Genomic DNA, 17,841 nt, shown 5'->3' on the forward strand with positions numbered 1-17,841 from the left:
TTCCTTCCTTCCATTCCTTCCTTCCTTCCTTCCTTCCTTCCTTCCTTCCTTCCTTCCTTCCTTCCTTCCTTCCTTCCAGTGAAGGCTAAGATCATGGAGGGCTTGGTCTAGAAGGAGCAATAAAATTCACAGATATGGATTATTTTGTGGAGGGCTCTGGAAAAGTCCAAAACAACACTAGTACACTGGAAGGAATACTGTCTTGAGTAAGAAGACCTGGGTTCAAATCCTACCTCTCACATTTACTATGTATGTGCCTTTGGGTAAGTCATGTACCTTCCTTGAATCTATTTCCTCACTTATAAAGTGAGGGGATTAAACAAGATGGCCTCTAAGATCCCTCCAGATCCAGGATACTATGGATGTGCTATGTCCAATTCAAGGGGGAAATGTTATTACAAGCAAAATGAGGGATGCGAGTTGTTCTCCAGCCCTTGCAAAAGTGAGGTCTCCCATATATGGAACTCATGCCCTCTTCTTCTTTTTTTTTTTTTTTAACTTTTGTCTTCTGCCTTAGAATCAATTCTAAGTATTGGTTCCAAGGCAGAAGAGCACTAAGGGCTAAGCAACTGGGATTAAGTGACTTGCCCAGGGTCACACAGCTAGGAAGTCTTTGAGGCCAAATTTGAATCCAGACTCTCCTGACTCCAAGCCTGGTTCTTTATCCACTGAGCACCTTGCTGCGTGGAACTCATGCCCTCTTGACTTCTGCCTGAGAGAATTCCCAGCTTCTTCAATGCTCATCCCAGGACCATCTCCTTTCATCTTTTCTCCTTCTCTAGTTATTAGCAGTTAGCATGATACAGTGAATAGAAAATGGGCCTGAGATCAGGAAGACTCATCTTCCTGAGTTCAAATCTAGCCTCAGCCCTAGCTGTGTGACCCTGGGCAAGTCACTTAACCTTGTTTTCCTCAGTTTCCTTATCTGTAAAATGAGCTGGAAAAGGAAAGGAAAACCAATCCAGTATCTTTGACAAGAAAAGCCCAAAGGGGGTCTCAAAGAATCAGATGTGATTGAAAAACAACTGAACGAGTTATTAGCACCTTCTCCTTGAAATCATTTTGTGTTCCTTTGTATGCACTTGCCATTTGTGTGGGTATTAGCTTCCCTAGGAAGCTCCTTTAGGGAATGGATTCTCCCATCCTTGTCTTGGTATCCCCATGGATACAAAGTGCCACCTGGCACAGAAGAGGTGCTCAGTAAAGACAGAAGCATTCAAGATGGCCCTTAACAGAAGGGTATGAATCAAACTGGTAAAAAGGAGCAGGAACAAAATTCCAGGCATAGGGAACAGTATGGGCAAATATTTGAGGGCTAGAGTATATGAGGGGGCTTATCGTGGGATCAGTCTGAAAAGGTAGGGGGCACCATTTTGCACAGGGCCTCGAATGCCAGGATAGTTTGAGTGTTACTCTGAGACCAGATTTGAACCCGGGTTCTTCCATCTCCAGGCCTAATGCTCTACCTACTGAGCCGCCTGGCTGTCCCTGGTCATGCATTTTATAATGTTTGTCCCAGAAGGAGTATTAGAAAGAGCCACAACTCCATGGGCTTTGCAAGGCTGGAATGACAAGCCCCTGGAGGTCTTTGGAACCAGAATCCAAGACAGAGTCTTTGGTCTCATGCCTAGCTCAGCAGTGGACTGACCAGGAGCCAGGATGCTGGGCCTCTTAAACAAGGAAGCAAACATTGCCCATGCTGAATTCAGAAATAAACAGCAGATAATGCTTGTCCCATTCAGTCTCCTCTCCCCAGGCACCAACACGGCACAGAAAAGAATCTGTCTGAGACTCTGGGAGAAACTGTGTATTTTGGTTCTTGAGTCATTAAGTCATCTCGTCAATAAATATCTTGCTGGAAAAGCTCATTGATGTTCACTGGTTAAGTGATGTCGGGTCCTAATTACCAGCAATTGACCTTGGGGATAACGTCGTAGAGTGGGGACTCGAGCTGATAGTGGGTGAGAAAACCACCTCCAACACCTCACGGCCTTGAGGGAACATGGCGGCCACGCTTGGGGCACGCAGCCTCATCAGGGGGCGAGATGGGGATAAAGGGCTGAGTAGAGCTATATATACAGTGTCACTTCCAATAAAATGTAAGCCTCCCAAGGGCAGAGGGCTTTGCATCCTTAGTACCCAGTATGACGCCTGGCACAGAACAGGTGCCTAATGCATGCTTGTTGACCGAGTACCTGATTTTATGTCTGCAAAAATCTAGACACAAGACTTAAAATTCCCAAGGGCGAAAAATGGCAAATTCTGAGATTCCAAGGAAAAACCCTAGGTGGGGTCATGAATCTGAGTTCAGATTTGGCTTTAGACACTAACTGTGTGACCCTGGGCAAGTCACTTAACTCTGTCTGCCTCAGTTTCCTCTTATGGCAAACCACTCCAGTATCTTTGCCAAGGAAACCCCAAATGGGGTTATGAACAGTTGAACATGGCAGGAATGACTAAATAACAACAACAAATATATATACATAAATAGAGTTGACTTCTGTACAGTTTCTTGTTAGAGACAAGAAGCACCGACATGCACCTGTCCATATCAGCTTTGCCCTTTATGCTATGTGACTTTCAACAAGACATTTCCCCTCTTGGAACCTTGGTTTCCTCATTTGTAAAATCAAGAGTTGAGACTGGACAACCTCTAGGTTTCCTTTAGAACTTCTAATCTATATGTGTGTGTATATATACGCAGACACACAAATACACAACCAAATATATATACACAGATATACAACCAAATCACATCTATCTATCTATCTATCTATCTATCTATCTATCTATCTATCTATCTATCTATCTCTCCATCCATCTGTCCATCTGTCCATCCATCCATTCATCTGTCCATCCATCCATCCATCTGTTTATCCATCCAAGTATGTATGTATGTATGTATGTATGTATGTATGTATGTATGTATGTATCTATCTATCTATCTATCCATCCACCCATCTATCCATCTATCTATCTATCTATCTATCTATCTATCTATCTATCTATCTATCTATCTATCTATCCATCCACTCATCCACCCATCTATCTATCTATCTATCTATCTATCTATCTATCTATCTATCTATCTATCTATCTATCTATTTATCTATCTATCTATCTATCTATCTCTCCATCCATCTGTCCATCTGTCCATCCATCCATCCATCTGTCTATCCATCCAAGTATGTATGTATGTATGTATGTATGTATGTATGTATGTGTCTGTCTGTCTATCTATCTATCTATCTATCTATCTATCTATCTATCTATCCATCCATCTATCCATCCATCCATCCATCCACCTATCTATCTATCTACCTATACACACAGACACAACTATATATACACAAACACACAACCAAATATATATATATATATACAAACACAAATATATACATACAAATATAGAAATATATATATATATATACACTCAGATACTCAGATACACACAGACACACAACCAAAAAATATATATACACAGACACAAAATATATATACAAACACAACCAAATATATATACACACAGACACACAAATACACACAAAAACACAACCATACACACACAAATATATACACACACAACCAAATATATATATACACAGAGACATGAAAAAAATATGTGTATACACACACATACATAAATACCCCCATATAATTTTTTTAGAAGTCCCTCAAATTGAGCCTGGCTTGGGCCAAACCAGAGCCTGGTGTTCTGGATTAGAGTTCTAGCGACCTTGGGAGGCAGGAAAATGCAAATATCATTAGCCTTCTTTTACACATGGGAAAGCTGAGACTCAGAAAGGTACCCAAGGTGACCCAGGTAGCACGTCAGAGCTGGGATTTGCCCCTGTGTTTACTGATGCCACGTCTGTGGGTCTTCTCACGACAATCAATCTTCCTGCTCCAAGTCTCCAACCTCCAACCCATCTTCCACTCAGCTGCCAAAGTGACTTTCTGAGGCTCGCTCTGACCATGCCCTTCCCCTCGCCCTTCCCGACAAACACCAGAGATGCTCGAGTGCCTCGACAATCAGGTATAACTGATTATTTGGGGGGAGGACACTCCTTCTGACCGCTGTCATCCCAGAGTTCCAGGTGAGGAGATTTAGTTTTTTTTTTCCCTCTAGAGGTGGACCTTCTCTGAAGCATCAGAAAAAGGAGCCTCTTTTCCTTGGCGATGAGCACCGCCATGATTACAGTCACGCTGAGAGGCAGATGAATGAGCAATGAAATGAGCAGGCACCGAGCAGCCGTCTGTGGCTGATTCTGACATAATTTCCTGATGTTCACTGTTGTGTCTACAGTGAGCTCTTCCTGGAGATCTTATGTAGGCCACTCTGCTTGGTAAGAGGAGGCCGTGTTACCGGAGCTCGACTCCATTCCATTCCATAAACCTATTTTAAGCACCTACTATGTGCCAGGTACAGGACTCACCACTGGGGATACAAAGATATGGGGGACAGCTAGTGGGCTCACGTAACTGGGATGGAATATTTGTGAAAGGGAGAATGATAAAATAAGGCTGGAAGAGTAGGTGGGAGCCCTATTGGGAAGGGCTTTAAATATCAGACTATTAATTTTTTTTTTTAAAAACCTTTACCTTCTGTCTTAGAATTCATACTAAGGCAGAAGGGAGGTTTTTTTTTTTTGTTTTTTTGTTTGTTTTTTTTTAACCCTTACCTTCCATCTTGGAATCAATACTGTGTATTGGTTCTAAGGTAGAAGAGCAGTAAGGGCTAGGCAATGGGGGTTAAGTGACTTGCCCAAGGTCACCTAGCTAGGAAGTGTCTGAGACCAGATTGGAACCCAGGACCTTCCCTCTCTAGGTCTGACTCTCAATCCACTAAGTCACCCAGCTGCCCTCTACACTATAACATTTTTAAGGGCAGCTGGGAAGCTCAGTGGATAGTGCTGGGAATGGAGCTGAGCAACCTGAACTAAAATATAACCTCAGGAAAAAAGTAAAATAAAATAAAATGTGGCCTCAGACACTTAGTAGCTGACTGACCCTGGGCAAATCATTTAACCTTGTTTTGTCTCAGTTTCTTCATCTGGGGGGCTGCACTATAGTCAATGAACAGAGTCCCAGGAATAGAAAGTTAGGGTGACAGTCCTGCTCTAGGAAGGAAGCCAAGCCAAAATGGCAGTGGGATGAGTTAGTCCTGAGATTTGTGACCTGAGCTCTGGAAATGGAACTTCCAGTCAAAAAGGCTTTTAAGGCATCTCTCACCCCTGGCTGGACCCAACATCCAGGGACTCAATCAACCCAGAGCCTTGGGAATAAGGATCAATAATGAATGATGGAGGAGGGATGGGAAACTCAGGCAGGTATATGCTCTAGTTGTAAAACTCCCAACACCTTCATTTCACAGGGACCATAGAACACCAGAATGGTGGGGACAGGAATTTTTGCTAATTCTCCCTGGTCCGATTTTTCCCTAAAGCTTTTCCTGCTTTTGCTCTATCCAGAAAAGATCTCATGAGATCATAGGATTCAGAGCTTAGGGATCACCTGCTAAGCCCCTCATTTTACAGAAACTGGGTCTTCCACCTCTTAGGCTTCCCCGCAGGGCTTACTCCTAACTAGGACTCAGTGTGTATTTGTTAAATAAATGAATTTGCCAAGACCTCCCTTGACAACTTGAACCTCTGTGATTTTGTTGTTTTGGGCACCCTCTACATCAAGTTAGAGAACAGCCCTTTGATAGTTAAGTCAAGAGTCTTGAAGAGATGCTATTACTCCAACCTGCCTCCATTCGTCCCTTCTCAGTCACTCTAGGGTCGAGTCTCTTTTAACTCAAAATAAGATGGCATCTTGGCCAATGGTGATGCCAGCTTCATTGGGCCCATAATACAAATCTTCCCAGTTTTGTAGGAATTGGTGGTGATGGTGTTAGCAATCATAAAAGTAGAAACAAAAATAAAAACAGAAACAATAGCAATTATAGTAATTATAGGGAAGTAGAAGTAATAATTATGGTGGTAGTGAAAGTAATTGTAACAATAATAGCAGAAGCAGTTATACTAGTAATAATGGTAGTAAGACTAGGAGGAATAATAATGGCAGAAGTAGCAATGGGGCAGCTAGTTGACTCAGTGGATAGAGAACCAGGAACACCTGGGTTAGAATCTGGTGTCAGATTCTTTCTAATTAGGCAAGTCACTTCACCCCCCCCCCCCCATTGCTTGACCTCTACCACTCTTTTTGTCTTAGAACTGATACTTAGTATTGTTTCCAAGATAGAAGGGAAGGTTTTAAAAAAAAGGAGCCATAATAGTAATAGCAGGATGACTATTAGAAACAACAGTAATGAGAGGAGTAGTCATAGTAATGGTAATAACTATAGTAATAGTAGTGGCAGTAATGATAATAAGAGAAGTAGAAATAATAATGGTTCTCCGAAGCCTAGAATGTTCTCCCTCCTCCTCACTGACTGCTAATCTCGTTGGCTTCCTAAATTCCAACTAAAATTCTACCTCTTAAAGGGAGCTTTCCTCAACTCCACTTAATTCCAGCAATCCTGTCTGCATATAGCTTGCTTTGTATATATTTATTTGTATGCTATCTCTTCCAGTAGATTGTAAGCTCCTTCAGGGCAGGGATTGTTTTGGGGTTTTTTGGGGGGAGTGATTGCTTATGCTTAGCATGGTACCTGTAAATTGTTGGTGCTTAATAAATGTTTGTTGACTGATTGGTAGTAAGATTGGCAATAGAATAGGTAGTAGTATTTATAGTAATAATGGTGGTAACAGTAGTTGTGATAATGATAGGAGTGGTAATATTAATAGTAGTGATTGCAGTAAAAATTGTGATAATAATGGGGTAGTAGTAAGAGTAGCACCAGTAATAGTAGTAGTAGGAATAAGAATAATGGTAGTAGTAGTAGCAGTAGTAGCAATAGGAGTGTTGGTAGTAGTGATAGTAGGATTAACAATAGTCCTAGTAGCAATGGTAGTGGTGAAAGTAGCAGTAGCATTAACAGTAGTAGTAATAGTAATGGTAGTCATAAAAATAGTAGTAATAATGGTAGTAAGAGAAGTAATAGCAATAGTAGTAATGGTAGTCATGAGTGCTAATAGTAGTAGTGGTAGGAATATTGGACTAATAATGGTAGTAAAGCAGTAGTAGCAAAAATAAAAATGAGAGTAAGAGCAGTAGAAATAATGGTAGTAAGAGAATAGTAGTGATGGCATTAAGAGTAATGGTAGTTAGGATTACTAGTAGTAACAATGGTGGTAAGAGTAGCATAATGATTGCAAGAGCAGTAGTAGTAATTATTTATATATAACACAATTACATATTGTTACAATAATTATACATAATTATAATTATAATAATGGTAGTAAGATCAGTCATGGCCATAGAAAGAACGATAGTAAGGGTACTAATAGTAATGGTAATGAAGAGTACTAGTAGTAATAATGGTGGTAAGAGTAATATAATAGTAATTAAGAGAAGAAGTAGTAATATAGTATGAGTTGTAATAATCATAGAAGTCATGTTAGTAAGAATGGTAGCATTAATGATAGTAACAAGAGTGGTAATAATGGTAAGATGAGGTAGCCATTGTATTAATGATAGTAAGAAGAGTGGTAATAATGGTAAGTAAGATGAGGTAGCTATTGTAATAATGGTAGTAAGAAGAGTGGTAATAATGGTAAGTAAGATGAGGTAGCTATTGTAATAATGGTAGTAAGAAGAGTGGTAATAATGGTAAGCTGCAGTAGCTATTGTAATAATGGTAGTAAGAAGGGTAGTAATAATGGTAAGCTGCAGTAGCTATTGTATTAATGGTAGTAAGAAGAGTGGTAATGATGGTAAGAGATATGTATTGTAGCCAGAGTATCAATGGTAGTAAGGATAGAAGTATTCATGGCAGTAAGAATATTGGTAATAATGGAAGTAAGAGTTATAATGGCAAGAATAGTAGTAGTCATAGTAGTAATGGTAGTAAGAATAGTGGTAGCCACAGTATTAAAGACAGTAAGACTAGAAGGATTCATGGCAGTCAGAGTATTAGAATAATGGTAGTAAGAGTCATAATGGCAGTAAGGCTAGTAGCAGCCACTGTAGTAATGGTAGCAGGAATGGTAGTAACACTGTCTTATGTATATAATAATCTATACAAATAATAAGTCGGAGTAACACTCATGGTGGCCACAGTAACACTGGTAATAAGAAGAGCAGTAGAAGGCTGTCTCCCTCCCTCCTCACTTCTGTCTCGGGGAGCCCTGAGCTTTCTTGGAAACTCAAAGCAAACACCACTCCCCCACCACAGTGCCCGACAGAACCTTCCCAAGCCCTGCCTGGCTGCCCCTCAGTGACTGTCTTTATCCCCTCCACATTCATATGTTGTTTTCATCGGTGCTCAGCCGTTTCAGCTCTGTCCAACTCTTTGGGAGCTCATTGGAGTGTCTATATTTGGAGTGTGGGTGTGTGTGTATAGATATACTGATGTTGATATTTGCCATACATGCTCTCTATGCCCAGGAGACTGGGAGCCCCTCGAGGGCAGGGTCTATCTGCTCCCATCTTTACATCTCTGTGTTCCCAACACTTAGCCCAATGCTGCTGCCTGTACAGAGCTGGTGCTTAAGAAAAGCTCTCTGATTGATGGATGACAGATGAGGTTGGTGATGGGCACAGAATGCTACAGTTTTTGCCCCATGGACATCCACCCCCTTTTGGCCCCCAGGAGCCCCTCCACCTCACCAGTGTCTTCTATGAATGAGTGCATGAGAGAATGAATGAATATAGACTTACGATTGAGGAACGCCTCCAATGCCAAAGCCCACGAGGCCCCTGAGGACCAGGATCCAGCTGTAGACGGGGGCGAAAGCACTGAGGATTCCGTAGTAGAGAGTCCAGAGCACACTGATCTTCAGCCCCTGCAGGGAGAGGGTAGACAAAGCCAGAAAACTGGGCGGTCAGGTGAGGCAGAGAGAGAAAGTGGGGGAGAAAAAGAGACAGAGAAAGGGAGACACACCCCCACCCCCACCATTGACATCCTTCCTACCAGTCAGTCTACTCTGCCTTTGGAATCATACTGGGGGCCCAATGAGTCAGCCTCAGCCAAAGGTGGGCTGAAGCTTCCCTCTCCTTACCCCACCACCACCACCCTTGAGAGATCACCTTGCCGAAGGCCCTCATTGACATGGGGAAAGTGAGGCTGGAGAGGGGAGGTTAGAATTGGAGCTAGGGTTCCTGACTCCTAAGCCAGTCCTTTTATGCCTGTACTATGCTATTCTTCTGGGCTGTCTTCTTCTATGGTAATAGTATTAGATTTATTTATAATAATTATATATAATTTTAACTATTTATAATGTAATTTATAATAAAATTGTGTATGTTTATAGTGACAATCAGTAATAAAATCATATTAACATTTTTTAAATCTTTACCTTCCACCTTAAAATCAATACTGTGCATTGGTTCCAAGGCAAAAGAGGGCTAAACAATGTGGGTTAAGTGACTTATCCAGGGTCACACAGCTAGGAAGCGTCTGAATCCAGATTTGAACCCAGGAATTCTCATCTCTAAGTCTGGCTCTCAATCCACTGAGCCACCCAGCTGCCCCCCTTATGAACATATTTTAATCTAATTTATAATAAACTGCACGACCTATGTTTACAACATAATAATATTTTATAATAAAAATCATGAATTCGTGTACAATATATACTAATTATAATTTATATAATTGAATTATTAATAATAAATGACCTCTAATGTTTGTATTTATACATTTTATTTACACTTTTATTTATTTAGGATAAAATTTATTCCATATCTATAACACAATAATTTATAATAAAACTATAAGTGCGTAATATAATTTATAACAATAATCTAGTTGTAATATATTAATTTATAATTATTATATGAAATGTTCTGTTTATAACAATAATTTGTAATAAATGTTAATATGTTATAAAATGTGTATGTTTATAATTTAGAATAAAATGACATTTGTAACATAATTTATAATAAAAGTCAATATCAATTATATAAACTTGCACGCTCATAATGGCGTCTTTAATTAGCATCTTTTCTTTTTCACGGTGGTCTTCACACAAATATTTTTCGTCACTGGGGACACTTAATGGCAAATGTCTCCTGGAATAACATTTCTTGCTGCTTTTCCAGCCAGCTCCTTTCCTGGTCTTTCCAAGCAGGACTTAGGAGCTCTCCTTCCCCAGAGCTCAAGCGTCCCTCTTTCTTCAGGTTCATTTGTAGACAAACCATCCAGGTGGAGAGAATTCATCTCCTGGAACATGCCCTCCTGCTGGCCGTTGGACAGAGGTCTCGCTTTCACTGGGATAGGGAGCCTCCCAGGTGAAGAAAACCCTCCACGTATGCAGGTGTGCTCCCTCTCTGCCACCTGGATGGCTGCCCAGAGCCCTGGCAAGGGTAGTGATGGGCTCAGGGCCACCCAGTCAGGATGGGTCAGAGAAAGTACCCTGTTTGGTTTTTTTTAAGGCTTCCTCTTAGGGTGGAAGGATGCTGGCCCCGGTGTCAGAGGTCCTGGGCTCACAGTCCATCTTCCATATTTACTATGACCTTGGGTGGGGAAGTCACTTACTTTCTGGGACTCAGTTTCCTCAGCTATAAAAAGAAAAGGTTGGATTGGATGAACTTTGAGCTCCCTTCCAGCTCTAGATCTGGAATGGGTTTTTTTTAAACCCTTCCCTTCTATCTTAGAATTAATTTTAAGACAGAAGGGCCAGGGCTAGGCTATAGGAGTTAAGTGACTTGCCCAGGGTCACCTAGCTAGGAAATGTCTGAGGCCAGATTGGAACCCACCTCCTGACTCTAGGCTTGGTGCTCTATCCACCAAGCCACCTAGATGCCCCCTAGCTATTATTATTATGTGCTGATGGACACTTATGGTCCCTGGGTCTTCTCACCAAAGTGTGGATCATTCAGTCATTTCTCCCTGAACCCATCGCTGGGGCGAACTTAGGGAAGGGGTCCCTAGCCTCACGGCAAGGGTATTTGGAGTGGGGGAAGGCTTACAGATTGGGGGAGTGGGATTGCACATTTTCCAAGTTCTTCTTGGGGGAATTCATACTGATTCCCAATCTGATCCAGAAAAGACAAGTCTTAGGATGAACTTAACTTGGAATTCCCTGATCCTGGAGAAAAATGCAGAAGAATCAAGGAAAGGGGCCTGGGATTGGGTGGAAGGGGAGGAAGAGGAGGTCAGAAGGGCCCTGTCATAAGAGGTACTGGCAGCTCTGAACCACCGAGGCCCAGCCTGAAACCACCCAATCAATATTTCCCCACCAGGCCAGTCAGGATAAAAACAGAGATGAGTCACATGGCATGCGGATTTGGGGAGGATGAAATCTGTTCAGCTCGACTCCTGCCCAGGATCCCCTGAGCCAGGCTTCTGACGACAAGGAACTGCTAGGAGCATCACCAAGAAATTCCCCCTGCAACGTGACAGAAACTCAGTGGGCCTGGAGGAGAGAAGCAAGTCAGCTCATTCTCCATCAATGAGTTTGGAGAAAAGGTGGCCAAGTCGGGCTCTGATTTACCCCCGAAAGAGAAAGGTCCCATCCACAGCATTCATCCGAGCAATGTTGGAGCAGCTACTAAGAAGGTAGAGTAGTAGAGCAGAGAAAGCCCTGCTTCTGGACTCAGAGGACCAAAATTCCAGGAACTCCTGGCTCTGCCACTAAACTACCAGAGAAGACGGGAAGTAGAATCCAAGGACCAGGTTTGAAGCCCAATTCGATCACTTACTGTCTGTGGGATCTTGGGTAAATCTTGTGACCACAGCTACTTTATCTTGAAGGTCCTGTGTCTTAAAAGTAATGGAGGTGGGGGGGGGCAGCAAGGTGGCTTAGTGGATTGAGAGTCAGATGGGAGATCTTGGGTTCAAATCTGGTCTCAGATGTTTCCTAGGTGTGTGATCCTGGACAAGTCACTTAACTCCAGTTATCTAGCTCTTATTGCTTTTCCACCTTGAAATCAAAACTTAGTCTCAATTCTAAGAAAGTATAGGATTAAAAAAAAAAGAAACTAAGAGGGGTGAAGGTGAAAGGTTCCTGAATTCTGACAGTGATGTGCTAAGGTCATTCCCAATCTTGACATTTCATGTTCCAAGGTCCCTCCCAGTCCTGACATTCCCTGTTCTAAGAGAGCTCCCAGCCCTGACATTCCCTGTTCTAAGACTCCTCCCAGCCCTGACATTCCCTGTTCTAAGGGAGCTCCCAGCTCGGGTATTCCCTGCTCCAAGTTCCCTCCTAATCTTGACATTCCCTGTTTTAAGAGATCTCCCAGCTGTGACTTTCTCTGTTCTCATTCCACCCTTCATGTTGTAGAAACATGAGATTACCCAAAGCACCTTGGAGTCATCAGCAGCAGAAATCTATGCTGCTCGAGGGCAAGGGCCATTTCACATTTTTTGTCTTCTGTATCCCTACTTCCTAGCAAAGTTAGCCTAACAGGTTTTGCCTTAGTTTCCCCATCTGTAAAATGGTGGTAATAATGGCATCTTTGTCCCAGGATGGGTGTGAGAATTAAATGAAATAATCACTGTAAAGAGTTTAGCAAAGTACCTGGCACAGGGTCAGTGCTAGGGAAATGTTAGCTGTTATTAGCTTGGTTAATTCCCACAATTCAGACTAGAGTATTACTTAAAACGAATCGAGTCCTTCTTCTCATTTGGGGTAATTTATTTCACGGCTCTGCTCTTGAAGCTTTTCCCTCCAGGAACCGTCAGAAAAAACTATAAGCCACAGCAAGTTCCTGCTCTGAGGGCACCATATGGGCTGCAGCCATGGGTGTTCTGGAGCCAAGCGCTAAATTTTCAGAGCAAGCATTAACACCTCAGAAATTGGCAGCATGGTTTATTATTTAAATACATCCAGGGCTTGATTTATTGTTTTGTGGATTGTCTGGACTCAAGAAGGCGAGGAGGAAATGTTAGTAATGCAGGTTAAACTTCAAAGTGTGTCCTACTGATATATATATTTTTCCCCCTTTTTTTCTGGAGAGCTGGTTGTTAAACACAACCTAGACTCTGCATGTAGAATAATAGTGAGTGACCAAAGGGAATCTGAGGGTGCTAGGTCCAAAATCTTTTTCGTGTGTGTGTGTGTGTGTGTGTGTGTGTGTGTGTGTGTGTGTGTGTGTGTTGGGGGGGCAGTTGGGTAGCTCAGTGGATTGGGAGTCAGGTCTAGAGACGGGAGGTCCTAGGTTCAAATCTGGACTCAGATACTTCCCAGCTGTGTGACCCTGGGCAAGTCACTTGACCCCCATTGCCCACCCTTACCACTCTTCCACCTAGGAGCCAATGCACAGAAGTTAAGGGTTTAAAAACAAACAAAAAAAAACACAAAACAAAATCTTTTGGGGGCCAGCGGTCAGTTAATGGGCAGTCAATAAGCATTTAGTAAGTACCTACTGTATACCATATACCCACTGTGCTCATTGCTGGGGATACATAGAAAGATAAAAACCCCAACTAACTTGAAAGTAGACAAAATGACTCCTGGATAATGGAAAGACCAGGAACAGTGGTGGAAAGGAGAAAAGGGGGTAGAATGGATGGAGAAAAGAGGGGAGAGCTGGTCCTACCAGTTTGCTCCCCTCCATCAGCTATATACAGAGGAAGCTTGAGAATCCCAAAGCCACCACATTAAATTTTAGGATAACGACCAGGAGCTAGACAGAAGTTGGCATTGCATCTGGGAAATAAAAGCTGTATAGAAGAACCCAGAGCAGTTAGGTGGCACTGTGGCTAGAGCGCTATACCTGGAGATAGGAAGACCCGAGTTCAAATACAACCTCAGACCCTTACTAGGTGGGTGACCCTGGACAAGTCACTTCACCTTGTTGGCCTCAGTTTTCTCATCTGTCAAATGAACTTGAGAAGGAAATGGTAAACTAGCTTGTGACCCTGGACAAGTCACTTCACCTTGTCGGCCTCAGTTTTCTCATCTGTCAAATGAACTTGAGAAGGAAATGGTAAACTAGCTTGTGACCCTGGACAAGTCACTTCACCTTGTTTGCCTCAGTTTCCTTATTTGTCAAATGAACTTAAGAAGGAATTGGCAAACCACTCCAGTAGCAGCCAAGAAAATTGCAAATTGAGTCACACAGACACAACGGAAACAACTCGACGACAACAACAGCAATAGAGGATCCCAGGATTTTTGGCAAAGAGAACAAATCAGTCTTTGATCCTGAAACACTTACATGTACCTCTTTACACAAAACAACTGATGGGCTAATTACAAATCATTCTCCTCCATTGGATAGATACACTGGCCAGCATCCAAACGAGAGTGGCTTGGTTGGATGGATAGTGAGCCAGAAATCGTACAAATTGAACATCGTTCCAAATGACTGGAACAGTTTGTTCTGGAGAAGAGAAGATTCAGGGGGGCCATAACTGTTGTCTTCAAGGACACGAGGTATCATGGTCTATTATATCAGGCAAGAGATTCGGAGTTGGAAAAATTCAGATTCAAATTTAGCCTTAGACACATACTAGCTGTGTGACTTTGGGCAAATAAAAATATTACTTCATTTTTCTGTGTCAGTTTCCTCATCTGTAAAACGAGAGGATTAGATTCAAAGGGACTGAGGTCCCTCCCAGCTCTAAATGTATGGTTCTATGATTGCCATTTGAAAGAGAGAATAGACTCAGCACATAGTAGGTGCTTAATAAATGTTTATGGACTGCCTGACTTGTTCTTGGCCCCAAGTTCCAGAGAAGATGTTGGCCTGATGTGGGAAATTTTTCCTAACAGTTAGACCTGCCCAAAGGGGAATGGGGAGCTTCAGTAGGTAGTAGTTCCTCTTTACTGAAGGTCTTCAATAAAAGATTAGAGGGTGCCATTGCCTAGGATGTTGGAGGAAGGATTCTTATTCACATGTTGGTTGAACCAGATTGCCTTTGAGAGCCCTTCTATTGGAAAGATTAAAGCAGGATCCTTCATTTAAGCAGGGTCCTATAGGCTTTTACATGGCCACACTTTGCCAAGACAATCAAGGTTACTAGGAAAAACTAAAGTACATTAAAAAAATTCAATGACCCATGTGTAATTAGAAAATCTTGAACCTTTGGATTTCATCTCCCAGAATTCTTTTCCTTTTCCTCCCCAAGTTGCATGCTTACGTTGTTTGTATATAGTTGTGTGTAACCCCGACCTGGCTCTCTCTCTTGAGACTTAGGCTGGGTTAGCACCCCTTTACTCTAACTTTTAAAATTTTTTTACTTCAAGTTATTATTAATAAATCTTATTAAATATAATACTTGGAGTATTTGGATATTAATTTTTAATCTTACACCCATCACCTTTAAAGTAATTAAGCCTGACTTTGCCCACTTTCAGGCCCAGAAACAATAGCTTGTATGTTTACAACCATTTAAAGTTTATAAAGTGCTTTATCCATACGGATCGTGAAAAATGGGAACAGTGGACATAGTACAAGTTAGTGATTGTTATTTCTCTTCCTATCTTTTTAACCATTTAAAGTTTATAAAGTGCTCTACCCCCTTTGATCATGAGAATTGGGAGTAGTGGGCACAGTCCAAATTAGTGATTGTTATTTCTCTTCCTATCCTTTTAGTCATTTAAAGTTTATAAAGTGCTCTACCCTCTTTGATCATGAGAAGTAGGAACAGTGGGCACAGTCCAAATTAGTGATTGTTATTTCTTGCCCATCCACAAAGGAGGCCTATGAATAAGTCTTCAGCACAGGCTATGTCTCCTCTACATTTATTCTTTAAATAAAAACAAAAGGAAACAGGATGAAGGTCCCCTAAAGAGTGAATAACTTCAGAAAGGAAGGGAATTGGCCCTGCCAGATGGAGAAAGGCACACCCAGGGAATGATAATAGTAATTCAGAGAGACACCATGCCTCTTCCTCTCAGGTTTCTGAACCAGGGCACAGACTTTCAAACAGGCAAATGTCACCAGCTGAATGGAAGGAGGGACATGAGGTAGGAGGGAGGTGTCAAGCAGAACTCTGCCAGCCTGGGGAGGAGGAGGAGGAGGAGGAAAGAGACTCCCGTCTGGAGGAGACAAGGAAGCTTTTCAACCTCCCCCTTCACAGTGCATATGATTCATCGAGGAATAGTGTCTCTGAGGCATCCCTGGCTAGCAGCAGCTTAGCAGGGGGTACAGTGTGGGGGACAGAGCCTGGGGTTTAGGGTCAGAGGACCAGAGTTCCCATCCTGGTTTCAGTCGTTTAGGGATTTGGGCACTGGCCAGTTAACTAAAAGGCAGGGAGGTAAGGGGGAAAGAAGGCCAAATTTATAGTCAGAGGGTTACCCCCCCCCAATCCTGCACCCCAGTGGCTCACTATTACCTTCAGTTATTCCAGCTTCCTGGGTTTATTTCCTTGGCAGAGTCCCCAGACATCCTCTTCCTCACCTCACCTAGTCACTCATTTGTCAACTCTTGCCATTTTGGCCTTCATAGTTCTCTCTCCTAACCAACCCCTTCTCTCCTGTCACTCATTTACCATCTGAGTTCAGTCCTTCTCGCCTAGATGATTGCAGCAGCCTCCTAATTGCTTCCAATGGGCCAATGAGAGATAGTGTCATGTGAGGAACAAATCCTTTCCTTTCCTTTGACATTCGCCTTTTGGGGGACCCTCATCTTGTTTTGTTTTGTATTTTTAAAAAGTGGGCATAGGAGCAGCTACGTAGTACAGTGGGAAAGCGTCAGGCCTGGAGTCAAGAGGAATTGGATTCCTATTTGGCCTCAGATATTTCCTCGCTGTGTGACCCTGGGCAAGTCATTTAACCCCAATTACCTAGCCCTTGCCACTCTTCTGTCTTAAAACTGATACTAAGACAGAAAGTTAAAAAAAACAAAAAAAGAATGAGGATGAAGAGGAGGCATCGCCCCTGCTGAACCCTCCCCACTCCAGTCAAAGTCATTTTCTTTAAACATGCATCACTTTCCTATGCTACCAACTCCTGGCTTCCTATGGCTTCCAGGATAAGAGAAAACATTTCCCAACTTGGCTTCAATCTCTTTTCAGCCTCGATGGACCCTCTTTGTGGGAGAGCCCACCAGATCGGCCTTTACTCTGTCCCTCACAGGACATTCTCTCCCCTCTCCAAACCTTGCCCTGGCCATCCTTGATGCCTGAAATGCCCTTCTTCCTTCTCTCTGCCTCGTGGAGTCTCTCTCTTCTGTTGGCACTCAGGCACCATCTTCTGTGTGAAGATTTTCCCTGATGCCCCCACAATTGCCTATACCTCCCCCCACCAACGACCTCGTATTTAACGACCACTTCTGACCCCCAGATTCCCAACCTCCATCATCCCCAACCCCAGCTTCCACTTAGTTGCCAAATTGTTCCATTTCTTTTTCGACAACGTCTCTCCCATTCTGAGCTTAGCCAGCCCTCCAGTCACCCCAATCAGCCTCAGAGTTCAGCCCCTCGGCCACTCTCCCCTAGATAACTGTAGCCACCTCCTCATTGGTCTCTATTATCTCTCCCAACTCCAGTTCATTCGCCACACAGTTGCCATGGAGATTTTCCTACAGCCCAGATCTGACGGGGTTTCTCCCCTGCTCAGTAAACTACAGTGACTCCCTATTTACCACTTAGATCCAACAGAAACTCCTCTGGAATTTGGTTGGCATTTGGTAAAACTCTCCACTTTCTACCCCTTCTATCTACCCACTGGGGCATCCACTGGTAGCAGCCAAGGTGCTGTTCCTCTCACTCTTCATTTCCCATCTTTGCAATGGCAGCCCTGATGCTGGAAATGCTCTGCTCATCTTCCTGGTCTTTCTTCCAACTCACGTAGAATGTCCTTTTCCCAATCCTCCCAGCTCCCTTCCACGGCTACCTGCTGT

At 42.8% G+C, this 17,841-nt stretch overlaps 1 protein-coding gene across 1 annotated transcript in view; it reads right to left on the reverse strand.

Moving 5' to 3' along the window:
• The window catches only part of LOC123256905 (SV2 related protein), a 108,202-nt gene that overhangs the window by 34,719 nt on the left and 55,642 nt on the right, over positions 1-17,841 (reverse strand). Inside the window, exon 6 of the mRNA XM_044685460.1 lies at positions 8,767-8,891. Coding sequence (XP_044541395.1) covers positions 8,767-8,891 — 125 coding nt within the window. The remainder of the gene's footprint in view (positions 1-8,766; positions 8,892-17,841) is intronic.

The sequence above is a fragment of the Gracilinanus agilis genome, chromosome 1 (genome assembly GCF_016433145.1).
Source record: "Gracilinanus agilis isolate LMUSP501 chromosome 1, AgileGrace, whole genome shotgun sequence".
NCBI classification, from domain to species: Eukaryota; Metazoa; Chordata; class Mammalia; order Didelphimorphia; family Didelphidae; genus Gracilinanus; species Gracilinanus agilis.